Below are 20,527 nucleotides of genomic sequence, written 5' to 3' on the forward strand. Positions count from 1 at the left end.
AACAGAGCTGCAGGATGAAGTCACTTCCTTGAGGTAACTCTGACACTTGCAAAGCTGCCTGTCCTCCAAAGGCTCTAATTCCATCCTTGCCGTGCCTCACAGCTGGGGGTTCAGTGGGATGTTTTTCTGGTATCTTGTATGCATGAGGATTGCGGCAGCCACGCAGGGGATTGTCCCTCTCCTCTCCTCCATCACACCTCTCTGCACTCAGGAACCCAGCTCTGCTTCCACCACAGTGGAGATGAGCTGGAGTTACCCCTCCTTTTGGTTTCACCTCCATAATTCACTGTGGCCAGGTAAGGGCCTAAAGGAGGGCAAGAGGGCTGCCGCGTGGCCAGCATCTCCAAGGATCCCCTTTGCCCTTACCGATGCCTCCCCCCAGAAACTCTGTGCATGTCCTGCACTGCTGTGTCCTTGCACAGCACGTGGAGGGGCAGAAACTCCAGCTCAGCCTTCATGTTGGCTGCTTTGACCTCAAAAGACAAGCCTCGTGTCCGGGGAGTGTGTCCTGCCTACGGCTTCCCCCTCCGTGCTCGTTTGGCAGAGGATAGGGGGAAAGCAGAGAGAGGGAAAGCCAGGTGAAGATGCTATTGAAAATAGGACAACACCCAGCTCATCCCTGCAGCAGGCCTCCCCCCATCTTCTTGGCTACTTCAGCACAGGCACCCTTCCGAGGAGAGCCGGTGGCTTTGGGGCGAGAGGCACACAGTGCGGGAGCGCTGATGGCGGGGGCATTTGGGACACGCATGTCCCTGCTGGGGCAGCACAGGGAGAGTCTCGCCACAGCACTGCGGGGCACCAAATAGGTGGCAGGGCCACGGCCAGGCAGGACGATCACGTTTACAAAGCCCTTCCCCACGGTCTGTATTATCCTATTTTGCCTGCCAACGCAAGGAAACAATTCACTGTAAGAAACCTCACAAAGCCAACCACAGCCCGCACACCTGGGGCGGCCGCAATTTAGCGGCCCAAAGCCGGGAGCAGAGGCAGGGAGGGCCGGAGGGGCTGCGTGTGCCCGCACCCCCTCGCCTCCCGCATGCGGCGCCCGCGGCTGTGGAAAAAGGTGGATCTCGGATCTCGCCGCCGGGAGAGGGGCCGGCCGCGGGGAGAGCCCACGGGGGTCCGCGGGGGTCCCACGGGGCTGGGACCGGGCACCTGGAGGCCGGGATGCCGCCGGGAGCGGGGGCAGCGCCGGGCGCGGGGAGCCCCGCGGGGGCGCCCGGCCCCACGCGTGTCCGCGGCCGGGGGGTGGCCGTGAGCGGAGCGGGGCCGGTGGGCAGCGCCCTGCGCCGGGGCTGCGCTCCGGGCCGCGGAGCCCCGCTTTGTTCCCGGGGGGAGGCGCCGAGAGGGGCGAGGGCGACCCGCAGGCACACACGTGTGGCCCAGGCGAGGAGGAGCGGGGCCCTTTGGATGCCGTCCAGCCCCGCCTGGCCCCTTCCTGAGCCTCCCCGTGTGCGTGTGTGTGTGAGTGTGTGTGTGTGTGCTGGGTGTTGTTTCTTTTTTTTTTTTTTTTTCCCCCTCGCTTGCTCCAGGTTTTACTTCTGGTTGCCTGTAAGGGTTTTGCTCCTCCCTTCTGAAATCCTATATTAGCTGTGGCCAAAGCTGGGTAAGAAACACAGCTCATTGTTGGCAAGTGCCGATGAGCCTCGCCGAGGAGTGAAAAACAGCTTTGGGGCTGCGGCAGCGGCAGCGATAATATCACCATCACGTAAGCGCCGAGGAGAGAGACAGGGAAGCCCTCTCTATGCTGGGTGACTTTTACTGACTGATTTCACCGCCACCTTTGAAGCAAAAGAAGAAAGAAACCGGGAGGTGAGTGCGGAGGTTGTGTAGCTGGTGCTGTGTGTCCCTTTTGTGTGCAACAGGAAAACGGGGACCGGTTAAATACCCGAGGAAAGGTGTTTCTCGGCTGCCTGGCTCAGTCTCCTTATCTGTGCATTCTGGTATTTTTCTTTTTTATTTTTTTTTTTTTAATCGGGACTTAATTGCAAAAGTTGCTGCCAGCGGCTAGGTGGGACTTCCTAATTCTTTGCTCGTTGCCTGCAAGTTAGCAAGAGTGCCTTTTAAAAACGCTGCCTTCGCTGACAAATCCGGGGGGCTCGGCAGCGTTTTGGACGTGGCCGGGAGGAGGCGGCTGTTGCCGTATGCAACACTTCCCGCTGATAGGTATGCACAAGTTGAAGTGGGAAGGCGTGCTGCTGGCTGGATGAGCCGAGGGGACCGGGCTTTTCGTGCCGCGGGCTCCTCTTCCTTTTTCGTTTCTCCCTTTGTGCTCCACGGCGGAGTCGCGGTAGGAGGTTTTTTCTCTCCCCCCAATCCCCCCCCCCCCCCCGAAAGCGAGGACGGCGGCACCGGCGCGGTCGCTTCTCCCAGCGCCAGCTAGCCGCAGCGGGTCCAAGAGCGGGCGGCTGGATGTCCGAGGGGGCGCTTTCCTTAACCCGCTCGCTCGCTAACTTTCCAGGTGGGCGATGGCAGAGCACATGATGGCCATGAACCACGGGCGATTCCCCGACGGCTCCGGCGGGCTCCACCACCACCCTGCGCACCGGCTGGGCATGGGGCAGTTTCCCACCCCCCATCACCACCAGCAGCAGCAGCACCAGCAGCAGCAGCAGCAGCAGCAGCAGCCGCACGCCTTCAGCGCCCTGATGGGCGACCATATACATTACGGAGCGGGGAATATGAACGCGAGCGGCGGGGTCCGGCACGCCATGGGGCCGGGCAGCGTGGCCGGGGGGCACCCGGCCGGCAGCATGCCGCCCGCCGCCCGCTTCAGCGGCTCCCAGTTCCTGGCCCCCGCCGTGGGCAGCCCGGGAGGGCAGCTGAGCGCCAGCATGCAGCTCCAGAAGCTGAACAACCAGTACTTCAGCCACCACCCGTACCCCCACAGCCACTACATGCCGGACTTGCACCCCGGCAGCCACCAGCTGAACGGCAGCAGCCAGCATTTCAGGGACTGCAACCCCAAGCACGGCGGCAGCGGCAGCGGCTTGCCGCCCGCCGTCCCCCACGTCCCCGCGGCGATGCTGCCGCCCAATGTCATAGACACTGACTTCATCGACGAGGAGGTCCTCATGTCCTTAGTCATCGAGATGGGGCTGGATCGCATCAAGGAGCTCCCCGAGCTGTGGTTGGGACAGAACGAGTTTGACTTCATGACAGACTTCGTTTGCAAACAGCAGCCCAGCAGGGTGAGCTGCTGATTCATTTAAAACAAACAAAGGACTTTCTATCGGTGTGAATGAAAACATTCCCCTAGACGCGGTGTCTCACTTTTCAGTGCTTGAAAAGGTGAGAATCTGGAAAGCAAGAGTAAACTATGCGCTTGTATAAATTCTTTTTGTTTTGTTTTGTTTTTCTTTTAATTGCTGCCACTTTTTTTTTTTTTTGTAGCTTTGACATTCACGTCCCCTCCCGTAGTAATAATTTCTAGCAAACTCTGCCTTTTTACGTTGTTCGCCCCCTCCCCTCCTCTCTCTTTATTTCCTCGCAGTAACATGCCCATAATTCCCACAGTGCTGAACTGTTAGATATTAATCTTGGCAAATTGCTTAATCTTGTGGATTTTGTAAACGACGATTTCCAATGACTTGAACTGCATTCAAATTCTGAGTGAACAGGGAAAAAAATCACATTAGTTGGTTGCATGAACTTTGAAGGGCAGATTCTACTGCACAAATGCTGCCATCTTGCTTAATTTTTAACTATGCATTGCAGTGCAGACTAATAATTTTTTTTTTCCCAAATATGCTCAACTGGAAGCTTAACAGATGTGGGCCAAACCTTTCCAGATCAGGAAAAGTAATACTGTTACTTAAAAGTCTGCTACCCATTCCCCCTCCCCCATATGTACAGACAATAATATGGTGTGGATGGAATGCTGACTAGTGGCAAACATTTCACAGTTTGTTTTTTTTTTTTTTAGTTAGAATTATTTTGTTTCTGTCTTCAGCATTTTGACACTGTGCTAATATAGTTTATTCAGTACATGAAAAGATACTACTGTGTTGAAAGCTTTTCAGGAAATTTTGACAGTATTTTTGTACAAAACATTTTTTTGAGAAAATATTGTTAATTTATTCTATTTTAATTTGCCAATGTCAATAAAAAGTTAAGAAATGCTTTAGTTTTTCTAGAAGTCATTTACCAGTATTTTTCTTCAAAACTCTCCCCACTGTCCCTGGTAAGTAGAGCATCTATCTGTACTACCATGTCGGTGTTCAAAAAGACATTCCAACATATAAAGTATACTACACCCATGTATATGTCATGGTGAACTCGGTAGGTGAGCGGGATTTAAACATACTTACAGCATAAAGCCTCATACGTAACATTGTAATATGCCTGTCAGTGTGGTTTTATGAAATTTAAAGTTGCTGAGGTGCAACTTTTTTGTGACTTGCCAACATACTTGCTTTAAATGTAGTTGTCCAGAGTTATGATGCATAAAGTATTTATTATATTTATCTATTAAACTTGTAATTTTATAAATCTGCTTTCATTTATATAGTAGATTTTGTTCTTTTGTATATTTATTATCTCACCTGGAAGAACTATTTAAAGAAAAAGAGTGTTTAACATATAATAAGTATTTGTAACTTGGGAAAAGAGGGTGGTGGGCTTCCTCCTTTCTCTCTCCCCTGAGATGGTTAGCACAGAAGAGTGCAATCCAGATCTGCATCGCATCAGGACTACGTGTCATTTCTAGTGACTTAGGTGAAGGAGGCAGTAGCTAGCACATCTTCCTAAAAGTATTCCACCATTGGACATCTCTAAAACCTTTCTCTGAGAAATTGCTACCAACTAACACCACTAAGACAAATTTATAAATATCTACTTTGAATATTTGGGAGAAAAAAAAAAAAAAAAGCCTGTTATTATAAGGCAACTGACATCTTGTTCCTTAAGTGTCAACTGTTGCAGCCTTCTGCCCGCCCCCCCCCCCCCCCCTTAGTCTTTGGCAAAACTCCCATATAAGTTATTACTTTAGTGAGGATTGCAGGATCAGGACCCTGATAATACACTTAATCCCATTTAGCCTCACTTCCCAAGCTCATTATAGGACCAATACCACCTTGCTTTCTTTTTGCTTAATTTTTCAGTCTTGTGTTCTGAAATTATTAGAAAGAAAAACAGCATGGTGGATGTAGTTAAATTTTAAACCTGCACACGTAAACAGGGGAGGATATCACCACACAATGGGAGTGTAAATAGCAGTGTTTTGAATCAAGCTGGGAAATTAAACTCATTACTATTGCTAAAATTGTCCCAGATGGTGAGAAAAGTGATACTTGGCCTTCTTTGCCTTACACAGACATGAAGGAGCTAATATGTTTTATGACTGTAAAAAAAAATATATATATAATAATAATAATAATACTTGTACTAAAGTATTAACAAAATTAAAAATTGTGAAGTGTACACTTCTGGGAAAATCTGGGAATAAAATGATCTCTGTAGTTGGTAACAGCCCATTCTTAGACAACTCTCAGCATCCAAGAATTTAAAGACCAACCATCTGGTTTCAGCCAGTGATTGCTAATGTTTTATGACAGTAAATTTAACATCAAATGGGAGTGAATCTTAATTTATCAACTCACCAATAACATTAAAGAGTGTTTAGAAGAATAAAGGTGTAGTTTTAAGAGCCATTGCCCATCTTGCCACTATATAAATCCTTTTTCCATTTTAAGCCTGTTTGATCTGCACACATCGCATTGCTTTCTTCTGCTAGAGTTTGGGAGGGTGATTCTGATTCTAATCAACTTCTTACAAAACAGGCTCTCAAATTCTGTGCATACCAAATTGCGTAGATGTTTAAATCCTACATGATCTAAAACAAAAGGGAATATTCTTGTTTTAATGATAAAGTGCTTTTGCTTCATAAAGTTGGTTAAGCAACAGATTCTTCACAGTTGAGACATCACTACTTACGTCTGTCAACATTAAATCCTTCCATATAATCTTTTCCAAGAACAGGCAGTTTCACGGGCATGCTGGTAAAGTCTATTTTATGTACAACTGCTTGTAAAACTCCTGAGAGCCGGTGCCTCCAAACAACAGCAGCTACTGAAAGCACTGGCTTTGGACAAGGCATTGTCAAGGATTTTTGCGATTTCTTAAAAGTGGACCCTGGGGAAATCTGTAAAACAATCATATTGGCTACATTGTCCCTTAATTTCTAATGAAGAGTCAGATCCCAGTGGATATCATGGTTCTGTATACTCTTATTCATAATACCATCCACCAAACAATATTGGGGGCCTGACCCTCATCTTCCCGAGCTGAACCCCTTGGCAACGCTCCCAATGGCTCTCACAGCTGAAGCAGTAACAGACCTTTGAGTTGATCCTATCTAGCCACTACGTTGTTTATAAATAAGTTAAAATAATTTATTATTTGAACCCGGTGGTTAGTGAAAAATGCACGATGACCCAGTTTTCCAGCTACCGCCAGATACTCGCAAACGACATTGCAGCCTCGCGTCCCATTAAGTTGCTTTTAGTACAGGAAACTTGACCTCTGTACTTTGGCTGCTTTTCAAAAACTTCCACCATGGTACACGAGATCTGCTCCTCTTTAAGCCACGTCCATAAATAGACGCGCGGCTTTATTTGGAACGCACATCAGCCCTAAGCCTCCCCGCCGCGCGAGGCGGAAAAATAGGTGCCGATGGACGCCGTCATCTGCCTTTTTCGCCGGGAATGCCGAATTTACGGCTGGCCGCTGGGGCGGGCGTCGGCGGCAGCGGCTGCCCCTCAACCACGGGGCCCGCTGCAGCCGCCATTACGCGACGGGCCCGCGGTGCCCGGCCCGGTCCGGCCCGGCCCGGCTCCGCCGCAGCCACCTGCGCGGGGCTGCGCGGCGGCAACATGGCGCCCCCGTGTGGGCGGCCGCCGGCCTGCGGTCGCGGCACCGGGCTCCGCGCAGCCGCCGCCGGGCTCGGGGGCAAGGCCCTCGGCCGTGTGAGGAAGGAGAAGCGGGCTGGGGCCCTCGAGGCGTCGGTCTCCGGCACCACCTGCCCCGAGGGCCCGCAGGCTGGACGAGGGGTGGCCGCAGGCTGCGACGCTCCCCGGCACCCGGCTCGGCGCGGCTGCCGGAGGCGGTGCGGGGCCTCCCGAAATTTCTCACTGTGGCTTTTAGAGAATAAGCAAACAAACCTTGTGAAAACATGCCTGTTGGTCTCAGGTTTTATTTAAAAAAAAAAAAAAAAAGTTATATAAACGAGGATTATCCCCTGCTTATCTTGTCTTGCTAGGGGGATTGGAAAATTCCAACATCTGGATTTGCAGCGTTCCTTCTATTTTTTTTTTTTTTTTACATATTTTTTTCTTTCATTCTTTTTTTTTTTTCTTTTTTTTCCCCAGGAGATGTTTTCCACACACCAGATCTGCAAAGGAAGTTGCATGCCAAAGTAACTGCGGATCACTGGTGTTTGGCCGAAGGCTACGGCATGTATCTGTGGTGCCACATGGTTACACTTCTCCATGGCACGGATAGTTTCTGCATCATCGTCCTACTTTAGCAGTCGTCCTGCTCCCGTTTCTGCCTTCTGCCTCCGCTCCCTCCTGGCTGTGCTGCCCAGCAGGGCTTAATGTGGGAGCTGGTACTGAGAGGACCAGTTCCCCCTTGAGCTTAAAACCTGTGCAGAACGGGGTGTGGGCAGGGGCATGGAGAGGAGGGAAGTGATGTCAGAAAAAGCAGTTTTTGCCCATGGCCTTATGGCTATCCTTTCTGAAGCCTTCATTTCCTCTGAAATACTCACTGCAGTGCTACCGTGGACGAGAATAAGAAATGCCTGTGTTACAGATCTGGGCTACACATACTGACCTTAACCTGATCTATTTCTGTATCATCACTCTTAGGGATAGAAGTATGAACAAGGACTAAGCAACATTGACAAGAGCTGTTTAAATGATGACAAAGTTTGTTTTTTTTTTTTTTAAATATTCAGGCAAATATATTTGTCAGATAGCACTGCATATGCAATAAAACTAAGATGACAAATCAAAGGAATTGGAAACTCAAGGCAGTAGCATTTTCTCAGGGTTTTGTGTATTCTAAGTGCATCATTTTGTCAGTACAGAGGAGGTGTTTTACATAGTTTCTTAAAATATATTTACACATTTCAATATGGTGCCACTATTGTGCTCATGCTACAAGATAAAGCAGAGTCTCTGCAACAATATTGTTGCAGTAGCTGCAACAATAACGAGATACATCAAATGACTGAACAGATGAGCCACTGTTATGGTAGGTTCTCTGTTATTTGCTCTGCCTCATTTTAGAAAGAAATTTGCATTACCAGGTTTATAATAGAGATGGATCAGGTATTTCAGTCCCAGTCCATCTGCTGTGCCCTTCCCCCCTTAAAAAATTACAGAGGGGCAATTTCATCACAAACCTGTAACTGATTTTGAAAGATACATATTTAGCATATTAAAAATAAGCAAAAGATTTTCCAGCTTATCAAGCTTCATAAAATGCTGATAACTTTTCTCACCTTTTTCTTTCACTGGGACATTTTGTTATTTCTGTCTATTGGAGTTTTCATCTGGCAATATATTCCCTACTTTATCAGTCATAAAGTAAAATAAAAGAAACTTTCAGAATTGTCAACCTAAAACTCTGGCTGAAGATAACAGAGTGAGTACATAGCATTTCTTAACACAAAAGCTACATATTTAGGAGATACTCATCACAATGAGATTTTGGAGTTGCACCTACTTATCTGCAGTTTTGACACTGAGCCTCCTAACAATTGCTCTGTGAATTTTATGCTGCAGCCTACTTAGCCAACATGAACATACTGCCCAGGAGAGGGTGGAGTTCTTGAAAGTCTATAAAATGTCTTATCTGCTGCTACTTAAATATAAGTAACACAGAGGATTTCAGATTTTTTTTCCCCTCTCCCTTTGCTGAGATAAGTATTTAAAGGCTAGTTACTCAAAATCTTTTCTGTTTTCTTCAAACTACATTATTTAGCCCAATAATTAATATTATATCTGTCTACAAACATGTTCTCCATCAACTTTGTATGCCATAAAATATATATTTGAAGGCAGGAATGGATTCCTGGAATTTTCCAAAGATAGAAAATTACATCAAGCCTCTGCATGTCTGCTTTGTACAGGAGCTAAATAGTTATATTTTGTGTTGCTTATAGGCAGGCTTCTGGGTTGGTTATCTGCAGGCTGCTCTAAGGCTAACATGTGATCCAACAAGGAGATGAAGGACAAGGTGTGGAGACGAGTATAAAGCATTTCTAAGTGGTAGGCAGAAGAAAAGTAGTTACAATCACCACAGAGAAGGTTTTAGGGATTAGGTCTAAAAAACAGTCAGACCTAACCAACAACAAGAAAAAAAGGTGCCTGTCTGTGGTATGACTGGAACAACCTGGTTTTGCTTTTCATGTCTGACAGTGCACAAAATTGTACCCCAGATAAATGGAGAATCATTCAAAAAAATGTGATGTTAGCCTTTCTCGCAGATCAGTATTTACAACATAAATCTGAATTTACTCTGATGGAGGTATATGAGTGAAACTGCCATTGGATGAAGCCAATGAAGCCTGCAAACATGTCCTGGCTGCTCTGATCTCAAGGATGGGCAGGAGATCTACATCCTTGCTGCTAGAAGATGACTGGGAAACGGTACTGTTCCCAGGTCAGTCACCATGCTAAAAGCTGTTTTAGCCAAAACATGAACTTGAAGGGCTCAATCCTTCTAAAAAAAACACTTTCTCTATTTTTAAATCCCCTGTAACCCAATATTTCAGTCTCATCTGGCAAGGTTGGTTTTTGGTGGCCAGGAAGCATCACAGGCCCTGTGTTTTCTCTTGTCCTCGCTTCAGTTAAATCAGGGCAGAAACAAGCCATTGAAAGTGTTGTGAGGTGGCGGTGTGTTTGCCTTTGGGATGCACGGTGAGCTTGTGTGGTGGTTCATTGCAGCTGTGCCCTAGGATTGCAGGGGAGGGTGACAGCTGATCTGTCACAGGTCACCTTGTGTGTGACTTTGCCGAATAAGGCCAAGAGCAGCCTCTGACGGGCATCTCGCCCTGTCCCCTGGTGCACAGATGGGGACCGGGTGTGCTTCGCTGGAAGCCAGCAATGCCCATGGCAGGGTTGTTTTTCCCTTCCTTTGCTCTCACCTTCTGAGCCGAGGTCCTCTTTGCCAGACCTTTTAATCAAGCACTTCACATTAAAGACAACAGTGTGCAGATAATCACACGGATTTTTTTAAAGCGGCTATTTAAATTGTAGATACTTACCTGGAGGTGTTTAGGTTCAATTCACAGTTTAAATATTGAAACAAAGCAGGAGTAATTTAACAAGACAGATGAGCTAATGGTTGTGGAAAGGCTGCAGTACTTGGCGTTTGTCCACTAGGTGTAGCTGAAACTCTGCATTTCTTATTGATTAAAGTCTAAAAGAGAAGCCTTTTAATTTGATTTATAGTATATATTTTAACTGAATGGAAGGTAGTCAGAATGAAAAGTGATAAATGCTTATAGAGTAGAGCCTTCACCTAATGCAAGAATTGCATCTCAAGCATGCAGCAATATCATCACAAAAATAGATTAATGTGCACAGGAATCCTGTCTCCTAACCTTCTAATCCAAAAGTCCTTTTGACATATAGAAAAGACAATAGAAAGCTATTAGAAGGCTTGGTTTTGGTTGTGTCTTTTCCCAGACGCTATTACCAGAGGCTCTGTTTCAATGAGGAGACTGGCTCCAGAGAAACCAGTAAAGTGAAGCACTTCTAAAACCCTAAGCTAACTCACAGTTTTTATTTTGTCCTAAGGAAGAAAGGGATAACATTTTGCTTCCTTGCTTCTTTTTCAGGTCTCTCTACCTCTTGCTGTACATAACAGCTTTACCCTGAGTGGTAACCTCATTGCTCTGACTGCAGAGAAGGCAAAGCAAGAAAAGACCTGGTGTGCAAGACAAATTCAGGAGGCTTGTTCCCCATATTATTGTTTTATTTTATTGTTTTCTTTTACGGTTAGCTTTCAAAAGACAGTGATATTGATTTGTGAATTGTGAAGATTAACAGGAATTAAGATCATCATTCCCCTGTGATTTTCCCAGATAAACTTCATCACCAAAATCTAGATAGATGATTCTCTGGGTTCTGAGCTAGATAACTGCTTAGCCAGTGGTGTCCAAGTCAAAGATCAAGGCTTGGCTGACAGATTACCCAGTAAAGCTATACCTTTAGGGTCCCTTTTGGAGTGCAGGCAGTACTTTATGACAAGACTGCATTGCATATTCTGAGTCTAACACAGTTGTTCAGTGTCCACTTAAGCCACCCACCAGTGTCAGTGGGCCTGGAAGTGCTCTGCAACCATTATTCATTTTAAGTGGACTATTCATGACTTGGCCAGGGCACGCGGTACTGGTGAAAGCCAGTCTCTGGTCTTGTCAATCCTTCTTGAGACTCTGGAATGGTACCACTGGAGCAAGCCAAAACATTGCATGACCACAGCACCACAGGTACAGATATTAACCATCCTCTGTAACTCCAACACTTCGTGTTATGATCAAAATTTAAGATTGGATCAAGTCAGGATTCACAATTACTATGATGACCAGGAGCCAATCCAAGGTCCTTATTAACTGAATTCATGTATAATATTACATATTTGAGTATATTCTTAGTGTGGCGTTTGCATCAGGAATAGATTGGAATATTTTTCAATCCATATTTTCCTCTGTCATTAGTTTATTGTTTTAAATTATTTTATAATCATACCATTATTGACTTAGTGGGACTTTTTTTTTCCTCTGCGTAAAATGAAATTATCTGAAAATGTCTTTTTTCCTAGTTTTGTTGTTGTTGCTGTTGTTTGTTTTGTTTGTTTGTTTGCATCACCCTAGTAGCAGGTAGCCTGTAACTACTGAAAAGGAAAGGAAGGTAGATGGAGAGCTGTTAGATGTTTTCTGCTAAATCCGACTGACTAAATTTTTCCTAAAATGTTTGTGTTTTTTGTTGTTGGTCATTTTGTTTTCCTACAAAAGTGGAGAGCTCCAAACTGCTTTTGGTCAGTGGCGTCTGCCATCCTCTTTCATTCTGAGGAAATTGCATGTTACTTTTTAAGGAACCTTAAGTATATGCATGCTGAGGTCTTCACTTTCATGTATGTCACAACGTAGGGGTATAGATACTTTTCTTTTTCTGCTTGTTCTGCTAAATTAATGAAGAAGTAGATGTGTGTCTTATTTAGTATTCCAAACTATTCAGGTTGCCAGTAAAGCATTCATTGTTATCAGGGGATTTTCATACTTTCCTTTGAAAAGGCAAGTTGCCAGCTTATACTTGCTTGTGCAGCAGTTACTGGCTTCGTGATTCCTCATTATTTGTTGCCTGAGATGGGTGATCATGCTGAAATGCTGTATTCTCCTCTTCTTCCACGTTTTGATCAAGGTTACCTGGAAGACTGATGACCTGTGTGTATCCTCGACACCTGACAGTCTAGGAAGGTACAGGATGACAGAACAGGACTTTGAAATTGATAAAGTGTTGTAAGGATGCAGCTAGACAAACATTAGTTGGTGACATATAAGGAAAGAGAAGAGAGAGCAAGCCAGATGTAAAGGAGCTGTATGTTCTTGTTTGGTGTTGGCTGGCACATGGGTAGTTGGTATTTTCTCGGGAGCTTCTTGTCCAACATGCCCTCTGATAGCTTTTTCTTTTTTGTGACTGTTTAGCAAATAAGTTAGAAAGAAGAGTAGGACTAAAGACTTATTTTCTTTCCCATGCTCTGGCTGGTGAAACAGTCCACAGACTTATAAATGGTGACTATCCTTCCTGTCTACTCTACGGGATGATCTCACTGTGAGAAGGGATTACACCACCAGTATTTTTCTCTGCTATATCTAGCCTGTGTAGACACAGGGAGAATTCACATGTTCCACATGAAATCCCTAATACCAGGAAAAAATGTCCACTTGGTACTGCTGGACACTGGCAGTCTGCTTCGTGCTGGTTGTATTGCGCAAAATTGGTCTCAAGATCTGAGTGAAACATATCAGGGTAGAGGAATAGTCACCACTGACCTCTTTCTGACAGAAGGACTGTACAGAACAGCTCTGCGTGCATGTATTTCCTATCTTAATAATGTTCTCAAATGCAATGCTTAAGGTGCCTGGCAGGTTTGTAGAAAAAGTTACTGATCATGATGCAATTTAAAAGGAACAAATTTTGCCCAGCTAGCATGGAAGAAGTGCAGATAGAATGAACATAAATCCAAGTGCAGTTTCTAATACAAGTTCATAATATTTTTTTTGTTTGTTTGGTTGGTTGGTTGTTTAATAAGTGCAGGGTTTTTATTTATTTTCTTTAGTAAACACAGTTTTTAATTCTAACCCCTCTTCTTCTTCGTAATTTAACTAGCTTTAAGATATAAGAATTTTAAGGGACCTTTTCACTGAGAAATAGACAATAACACTAAGGAGAGCAAGTGGCTTGCTGCAGTTGTTATTTTGTGCTGCTCCGGAGCCTAAAGGGAGCTGGAGCCTATGGTGTAGGTACAGTACATGCACGTGACAAAAGGGTGGTCCTGGCACTGGGGAACTTGCCCACTGGCTATCCTATAAGGCAGGAAAGGCAGGTGGAAGAAAAATGTTAAGGGAAAAAATGAGAAAATGTTGTATTTATTAGTTAATAGTGTGAAAATATGACAGCCCAGGGTGGGTTGTCATAGGTGTAACCCCAAAAATGACTCAGAGATCTCTAGATGCTATATGAATTTAATGAAAATTAGAAGATCAATTTTCTATGGTCATGTGAAGGACATTTCTTTTGTATAGGTAATATTACTTTATACTGACTAACATTTAGACTCACTTGTCACATCATTTACCTAACTTAGCCCTCCTACTTCGTACAAAGCAATGTGGTTTTCAGACTGTCTTTATTCAAGCTGACTAGCCAGGTTCTGTGAATTTGACAACCAATGCAAACCATTTGCAATTAGTAAAAGCACACAAAGACCATTTCTGTGAGGTGGAACTCCCTTTCACTCTAAGAGAGCAAGCACACCACAATTTAAGTAGAAAAGAATCTGAACACATCTTGTTCCCATCTGCATGACCTTGGGCAAGTCTTTATTTATTGTGTATTAACACTTTTTGTCACTGTTTACCCTTTCAAATAATGAGTACAATGTGTTTTTTGTTGTTCATTACTGCTTGAGGTTGAACTTGCTTAATAGATTATATTAGATGCTTGCATGCAAGATACTACACAACTAGAAATCACTGCCACAGAAGTTTGTTCCTACATCTTTAATTTAAAAAGTTTGTTCTAAATATTTTAACCATGGACAACCATGATCTGTAGTAAGATACATTTTGGACTCAGAAAACAATAAATAACATCCAAAGGAAAAAAAATAATAGGGTAAACAGTAGCTCGTGATGTGTCTTCTGGTGCTATAGGAACATAGACAATATTGCAGATGGCTGATGGTGATTTCAGAGCACCAGAGTGAAATAGAATTGTTCTCTTTGATTCCAAGGAGGGTGCTGAATAGTTGATTTTTCCCTTGTTCAGCAATTCTACATACTTCAACTGGTTTGGGTGTGTCTGAGTTACCATAACCATTCCATAAGGAGTTGGACTTGATGATCCTTATGGGTCCCTTCCAACTCAGGATATTCTATGTTTCTGAAGGTATTTAGAAGCACTGCAATCTAAAAACATGTCTTTCAAAATGTTTTAAGGGGGAGTTAAAAAAAAACAAAAAACATTTAAAATCCATGTATTAGCAGAGTTTTGGAGGCACATATGAAGATATCCAAGGCATATCTGAAGGTATCTGTATACTCCTATTCAAGCCTATGATCTAAGTTAGAGACCAAATTTACCTCTCATAATAAATGTGACTTGTTTAGGCTTTTTACCTACACAAAATGAAGGTTTGCTATATTCTAACAGAATTATTGACATTGTTGTTGCCTTTGTCATATTTGTCTTTCAGCTCAGAAAAATATGAAAGTCACTCTCAATCACTCTTTTCTTTGTTCATCCCTTCAGATGTTGGGTTTTATTTTCTTCCCAGGTTTTCTTATTTATGTTATTCCCAACAGATGTTGGGATTCTTGTCTTCCTCTGTCTTTATTTATTTATTCCCCCAAAACATGGCATGTTTAAGAAGCTGATCCTACCAAGACTGATAGAAAAACCTTATCTACATATACAATTAAAACCACTTCATAGTTTTTAGCTGTTAATACCAATACACCTTTTGCACCCCTTCGCATTTTCCATGCAGTGATTCTCTTTCCATGTGTGTCTTAAAATAGGTCATTAGTATTTACATCTACAATGATTATTTTAGTCATTACACAGTAGTACTGCCAGCTCTGCAAGTCACTGCATGGTTCCTTCTGAAATAACAGTTCATCAGCCACTCTGTCATTATCCTATAAAATAAGGGTCTCATTATGACCTATTTCACTATCTGCCTCTATTATTTTTCCCCTTCTTTCTACATGCCTTTATCTTTCAGCACAAATGTCCCTATCACTTCCAAGCTTTGTTAAAGTATTATCTCAGTCTGTGTCATTCCCATTGTGTCAGTCTCCATTCTTCCCTCCTGTATTCTTAGCTAGCTGCTCAGCCCACCACACCCACAGCTTGCTTAGGATTGTCAGCAGAATTTGGACCTTGTCCTTTCCAGAGAAAGATGTTTGGATCCAGTTATGAAATGCTTTACCACCCTTGTACAGCCTGTACAGCTGAGAGAGCTAGCCTTCAATTTCTAATTTGCTTTATTCTCTATTCTGCTCACCAGCAGGTGTTGCTTGCGAAATCAATGGGAGCTCCACATACGGAGCAGCTGCAGGACCGAGCCTTTAATAAGTCTTTTCCATTTCTAATTTTTACAAGCCAGTTCAAGCAGCAATCTAAAAAAAAATAATAATACAATGTTGCATGGTGATAACAAAACTGATGCAAGTGAACATTACCAGCAAATGGAAGGGGCTAGAAAAAGAAAGAGAAAAAGCAATCTTATACAAGGCAAGTCAGTTTACCCTATCTTACTGGAATAGATAATTTTCTTCTCTATAACTCATCTTTAACTGATGTACCATTGACATTTAAAAGACTTCCAAATTATATTTGATATGTGATTTACAGCATGATTGCATCTGAATTGGTCCCAGAGATTTCCCCTGGCAGGATCACAAAATGTTCAGGGTTGACAATTGATTGGGCCCAACTCTGCTCCCACTGTCTATTGATAGAAGGTCATTTCTAGCTGGAGGGGCATCATTTTTAAATCAGATTAGATTAAAAATAGACAGTGTCAGCATTCAGTACCTTTTAGAAGTTTCATAGTAGATTATATATTAGCTTATAATGGTGTAAATCAGCAGTAAGTTCACTGCAGTACCAGGAAAACTGGAAACAGATAATACTGCTCTTTTCCTTCCCAATAAATTATCTGTACGTATTGGAGAAGGGCTATTTCCAAACTGCAGAGATGCATTCAGGTGTGACTGCATGCCTCACCTGAGGGATTCCTTTGCCTCAAGTGTGATTTTTCAAGTGAAGCTATTCTCCACTTTGCCAAATTCTTCAAATAGCGCATAGCATAATGTATTTATGGAGAGTCTATCTCTTGGGCAAGCTGAAGCGGTGGAAATTGCCTGGAGAAAATTGAAACCCTGATAATTGATTTTGTTTGCTCTTAAGGTTTCAAAAGACTTGAATCTTTCCAAGAATAAATCAAAAACTGTTTAAAGGCAAACCATGGGGAATTCCTTCAGATTCTTTTCCTTGCTAAAATTCAGAAATTATATTCTTTCTGCTATAGATTAAGAATTAAATTATTTGCTTAAAATAGTTATGTCTATTTCCTATTGGGATTTTCTGTGTCAGCTAATTTGCCTGTGTTATTAACTGTAATTTGTGGCCAGGATCTTTGAGGTATAAAGAGAAAACCTGGCAAATCTTAGGTATATGACAAACCCTTCAGGACATAAAATCTTATTAGAAGGCAAATCATAACCTCTCAACCTTTAGAGAATGATTTGGAGCTAGGAAAGCTGTAGAAAATGGATGCAGTATGGAGTACCTGCTTTGTGTATGCAAATAAAGGAAAATATGGTGGGTTTTTTTATTAGTTTTTTTTTGGTTGGTTAGTTTTGGTGTCCTTTTTTTTTTTTTTTTTTCCGACACAGGACTAATCAGGAGAGAAATGATTCTCAAGAGGTCACCATGCAAAATGTCTGATTAGTCCAGATGTTTACAACATTTGTATAGAAATAAATTAAGCCCAGTGGAGATCAGTCTTGACAGACTTGGCATTGGGACCTCGTAGGACTCTTCTCACAACACTCCCTTCCCACAGCAGGGGAACACTGCCAGATTCAGCAAGCTTCTGACTTTTAGACCACTGTGTACATATGACTATGCTTTTTGTACATATCCCTATGCCCTCTCGAGACCTTTATGAGAGATATTTCTGAACTACTTTATGTTATACTTTTATTATATATCTTACATACATGCTTGTTACTATATATTATGGTTTATTATCCTGGTATAAGTGTATTATGACAGTATATAATAGCATAAGTATATTATAGTACATGTTTAAACAGAATGGATCAATTTTATTTCCAATATAATTAGGTGAAGTGCTAGTGTTACAGAGAATGACTCTGCCCAGGCACAATATAATTTGAAAGACTTGCATCTTCCCAAAAATAAATACAAAATTGTTCAGCAGGAAAGCAGTGAAGAACGCCTCCACATTGTTAGCAGGGTTTCCTTGCTAAAATCCAGAAATGATACTCTCCCTGATACAGATTTGGCACTGAAGTGCCAGCCCATGGCAGTCCTCTGCAGTCTGCATCCCCCCATATGACTTGATAAAGAACAGTTGTCTCCAGATTTTCCTGTGCTGCTAGCAAGCAGCTATAATTTGCAAAGGGGTGCAAATGCTCTCTTCCGGCCAGTGCAGAAGGCAGAAGAACCTATCCAGCCTCTTCACCGTCTAGAAAGAGACAGGCCTGCAGGCCAAATCAGTCCATATGGCTTCTAGGGGATATTAGGGCTTAAGTGGTAGATAAACTTTCATTTAGGAGGAAAAAGAAAAACCCTCAAAGGTTTTTAAGTGACTTTAACCAACGCAGTATTGCTTGCAGACAGAGTCTGCATTTTCATAAAGCCCTTGAACATTTGAGAGGGAGACTCTAAATTTGAACTTAGGTCTTGAACCTGAAGCTTCCCATGGCACACCAAATGAATAACCGCCCCCCCACCCTCAGCCCCCCCCCCCAAGTAGGCATTTCAGTGCCAGCGTCTTTAGCGTTGGTGGGAGTGGGGAACATCAGCAGGTGAGAGCTGAATGTTGCAGGTGAGGAAAACAGCCTGTGGAAAGAAAGGAAAAAAGTATATATACACACACATATATATATATTTATGTATATATATATTTACATATATATATATGTATATATATATGGAAAGAAAATCAAAAATCTTCAACAGCAGTGACTTAATGGTGAACTTGGTAAGGCCGAATTCACTGCATGTCATATCAAGCAAATGAGAAATGTAGGTAAAAATTACTTATTAGATTTTTTTTTCCCCCCTGGGAAGCCTGTTTCTTCAGTAGCTTTATGCTGCTGATGATTATGTTTAATCCAGACACAGGCTACAAGGGGAGCAGTTTCTATGTATCATTACCAATGACATCAGTAAAAATGCCACAGTGCTGGTTATGGATGTGTAATCCGTCTCGCAGAACACAATTGAAGAAAAAATTCAGCCTCACTACAGGAAATTATCAAGAAGTGGTCTATCTTTAAAATGAGGAAGGTATATTTTTCTTCTTTCGCATGGATTAGAGAAAGCTTTTCTTTGTCTTACCCTAAACAGGGACATGAAAAGCCCTAGGCATTCCAAAAGCAGAAACCTCAAAAGCAGTGCAGGTTTTACAGAGAGTGTTTGCAGCATGCTTTCTCCTCAGCTTTAGTCTCAGCTCATCAGATGTAACCATCCCAGCGTGCACATTCAGGATGCCTTCATTCTCAGCATGTACATTGACTGCGTGACAGTTTCAACACGCTCTCTAAATTTCTCAGTGCCTGAGTTCCCCTTTTCATTCTTAAGGTGGTTGTTTCAATTCACAGGCCAAAATCCAGCAGATCCCTTATAATCTTCAGGACCTGCACATACACGCTACCCACGTACTCAGGAACAAGGATTTTGTTTGGCCTGTTCCATTTCCTGACTACCAGAAGCTGTTTTCCTTATTGGATAATTAGGAACAATTCAGAACACATAGCTTTGGATTTCTTGTGGCTAATTTTTATAATGATGTTCTCAACTAATTTCCTATTATCAGTACTTTCTAATGGCTCAGATACATGACGAAGTTACCACTGCTTACCGAATATTTGCATGTCATCTGAGCTGTGAAAACGGTCTGTGTGCATGCTGTTAGTCTGTTGCAAACACGAGCTAACGCATAATAGCCTTAACCACAGTGAAAGAGGGTGAAGCTGAACGTGTCTTGCCTTATGTTTGCCAAGGAGTGAGAATATGCTTGAGTGACTTTCCGCAGCTCGGCTGTTGCTTAGCTCTTTGGTAGATCAGTTGTGCATTTTGATCCCAGAAACCCTGGAGCTGATTTTATTTCAAAAGAAAAAATGAACAAGGGCCTGGAACAGGAGAATTCTCCAGTCAAGACAGAAGCAAAACAAGGAGCCTGTACACTCTTATCTTCACTTGTATTCTGTTCACTCACTCTGCCGTATCACAGACCACAGTTTTATCTTCTCTCAGAACATGTCCAGCCAGTTTCCAAACTCCTCCAAAAGATTCCCAGCAGAAGTCCCTGACCTTGCAAGCTCCTTTTGATTGTCCTTAAATCTGTGACTTCTTTAAGAGCACTACTGAGCCACCACTAGTGTCTGAAGAAGGTTTGAAGAACTGCTTTTTCACTAAACCACAATACCCACACATCCAAAGATAATATGAGCTGCCTTTTCCAAGCAGATAACTATTTCCACAAATATAACCACACCTTTAGTCCTCTGTAGTGAAAGACTGGGATGCTCCTCATGTACTGAACATTTCTGTGCCAGTACTTCTTGATACTGAGCTGCCCAGTGCAGTTTTCTCTTATATCCCGTATAAATCAGATATGGTTATGGAACATTTCTGGATCCCCTAGTGCCACACAACAATGGGTCAGTTTAAGGAACTACTCCAAATCATTGTAGTATACGCATATTTTTACTCCTATTGTTGTTCTGAGCTTTATTATTTTCCACCAGAACCAAAGTCACATTTCTTTTCTCATAGCACTGCCTGCCACTTCCAGCACCAGCCTATCACTGCCCAGTTGTTTGCGTTTTTGTGCATTGAACTGACCTACATCTCTCCCTGGGGAGTGCGCAGCAGATGGTCCCTAGGCCATCTGGCATCTCAAGATGCTGCCTGAGCAGCTTTGGTTCACAGAATTGGGAGATGCTGGTCACTGGACAAACAGCATGCAGCTG

General features: G+C 43.2%; 1 protein-coding gene across 1 annotated transcript; it reads left to right on the forward strand.

The window, feature by feature from the left end:
• The first annotated feature begins 1,540 nt into the window (after positions 1-1,540).
• On the forward strand, positions 1,541-4,507 carry CITED2 (Cbp/p300 interacting transactivator with Glu/Asp rich carboxy-terminal domain 2). The gene is made up of 2 exons (XM_048075775.2): positions 1,541-1,812; positions 2,462-4,507. The coding sequence occupies exon 2, from the start codon at positions 2,469-2,471 to the stop codon at positions 3,201-3,203; it is 735 nt and encodes a 244-aa protein (XP_047931732.1). The 5' UTR covers positions 1,541-1,812; positions 2,462-2,468; the 3' UTR covers positions 3,204-4,507.
• Positions 4,508-20,527: the final 16,020 nt, after the last annotated feature.

This window comes from Anser cygnoides, chromosome 3 (assembly GCF_040182565.1).
Source record: "Anser cygnoides isolate HZ-2024a breed goose chromosome 3, Taihu_goose_T2T_genome, whole genome shotgun sequence".
In the NCBI taxonomy this organism is placed as follows: Eukaryota; Metazoa; Chordata; class Aves; order Anseriformes; family Anatidae; genus Anser; species Anser cygnoides.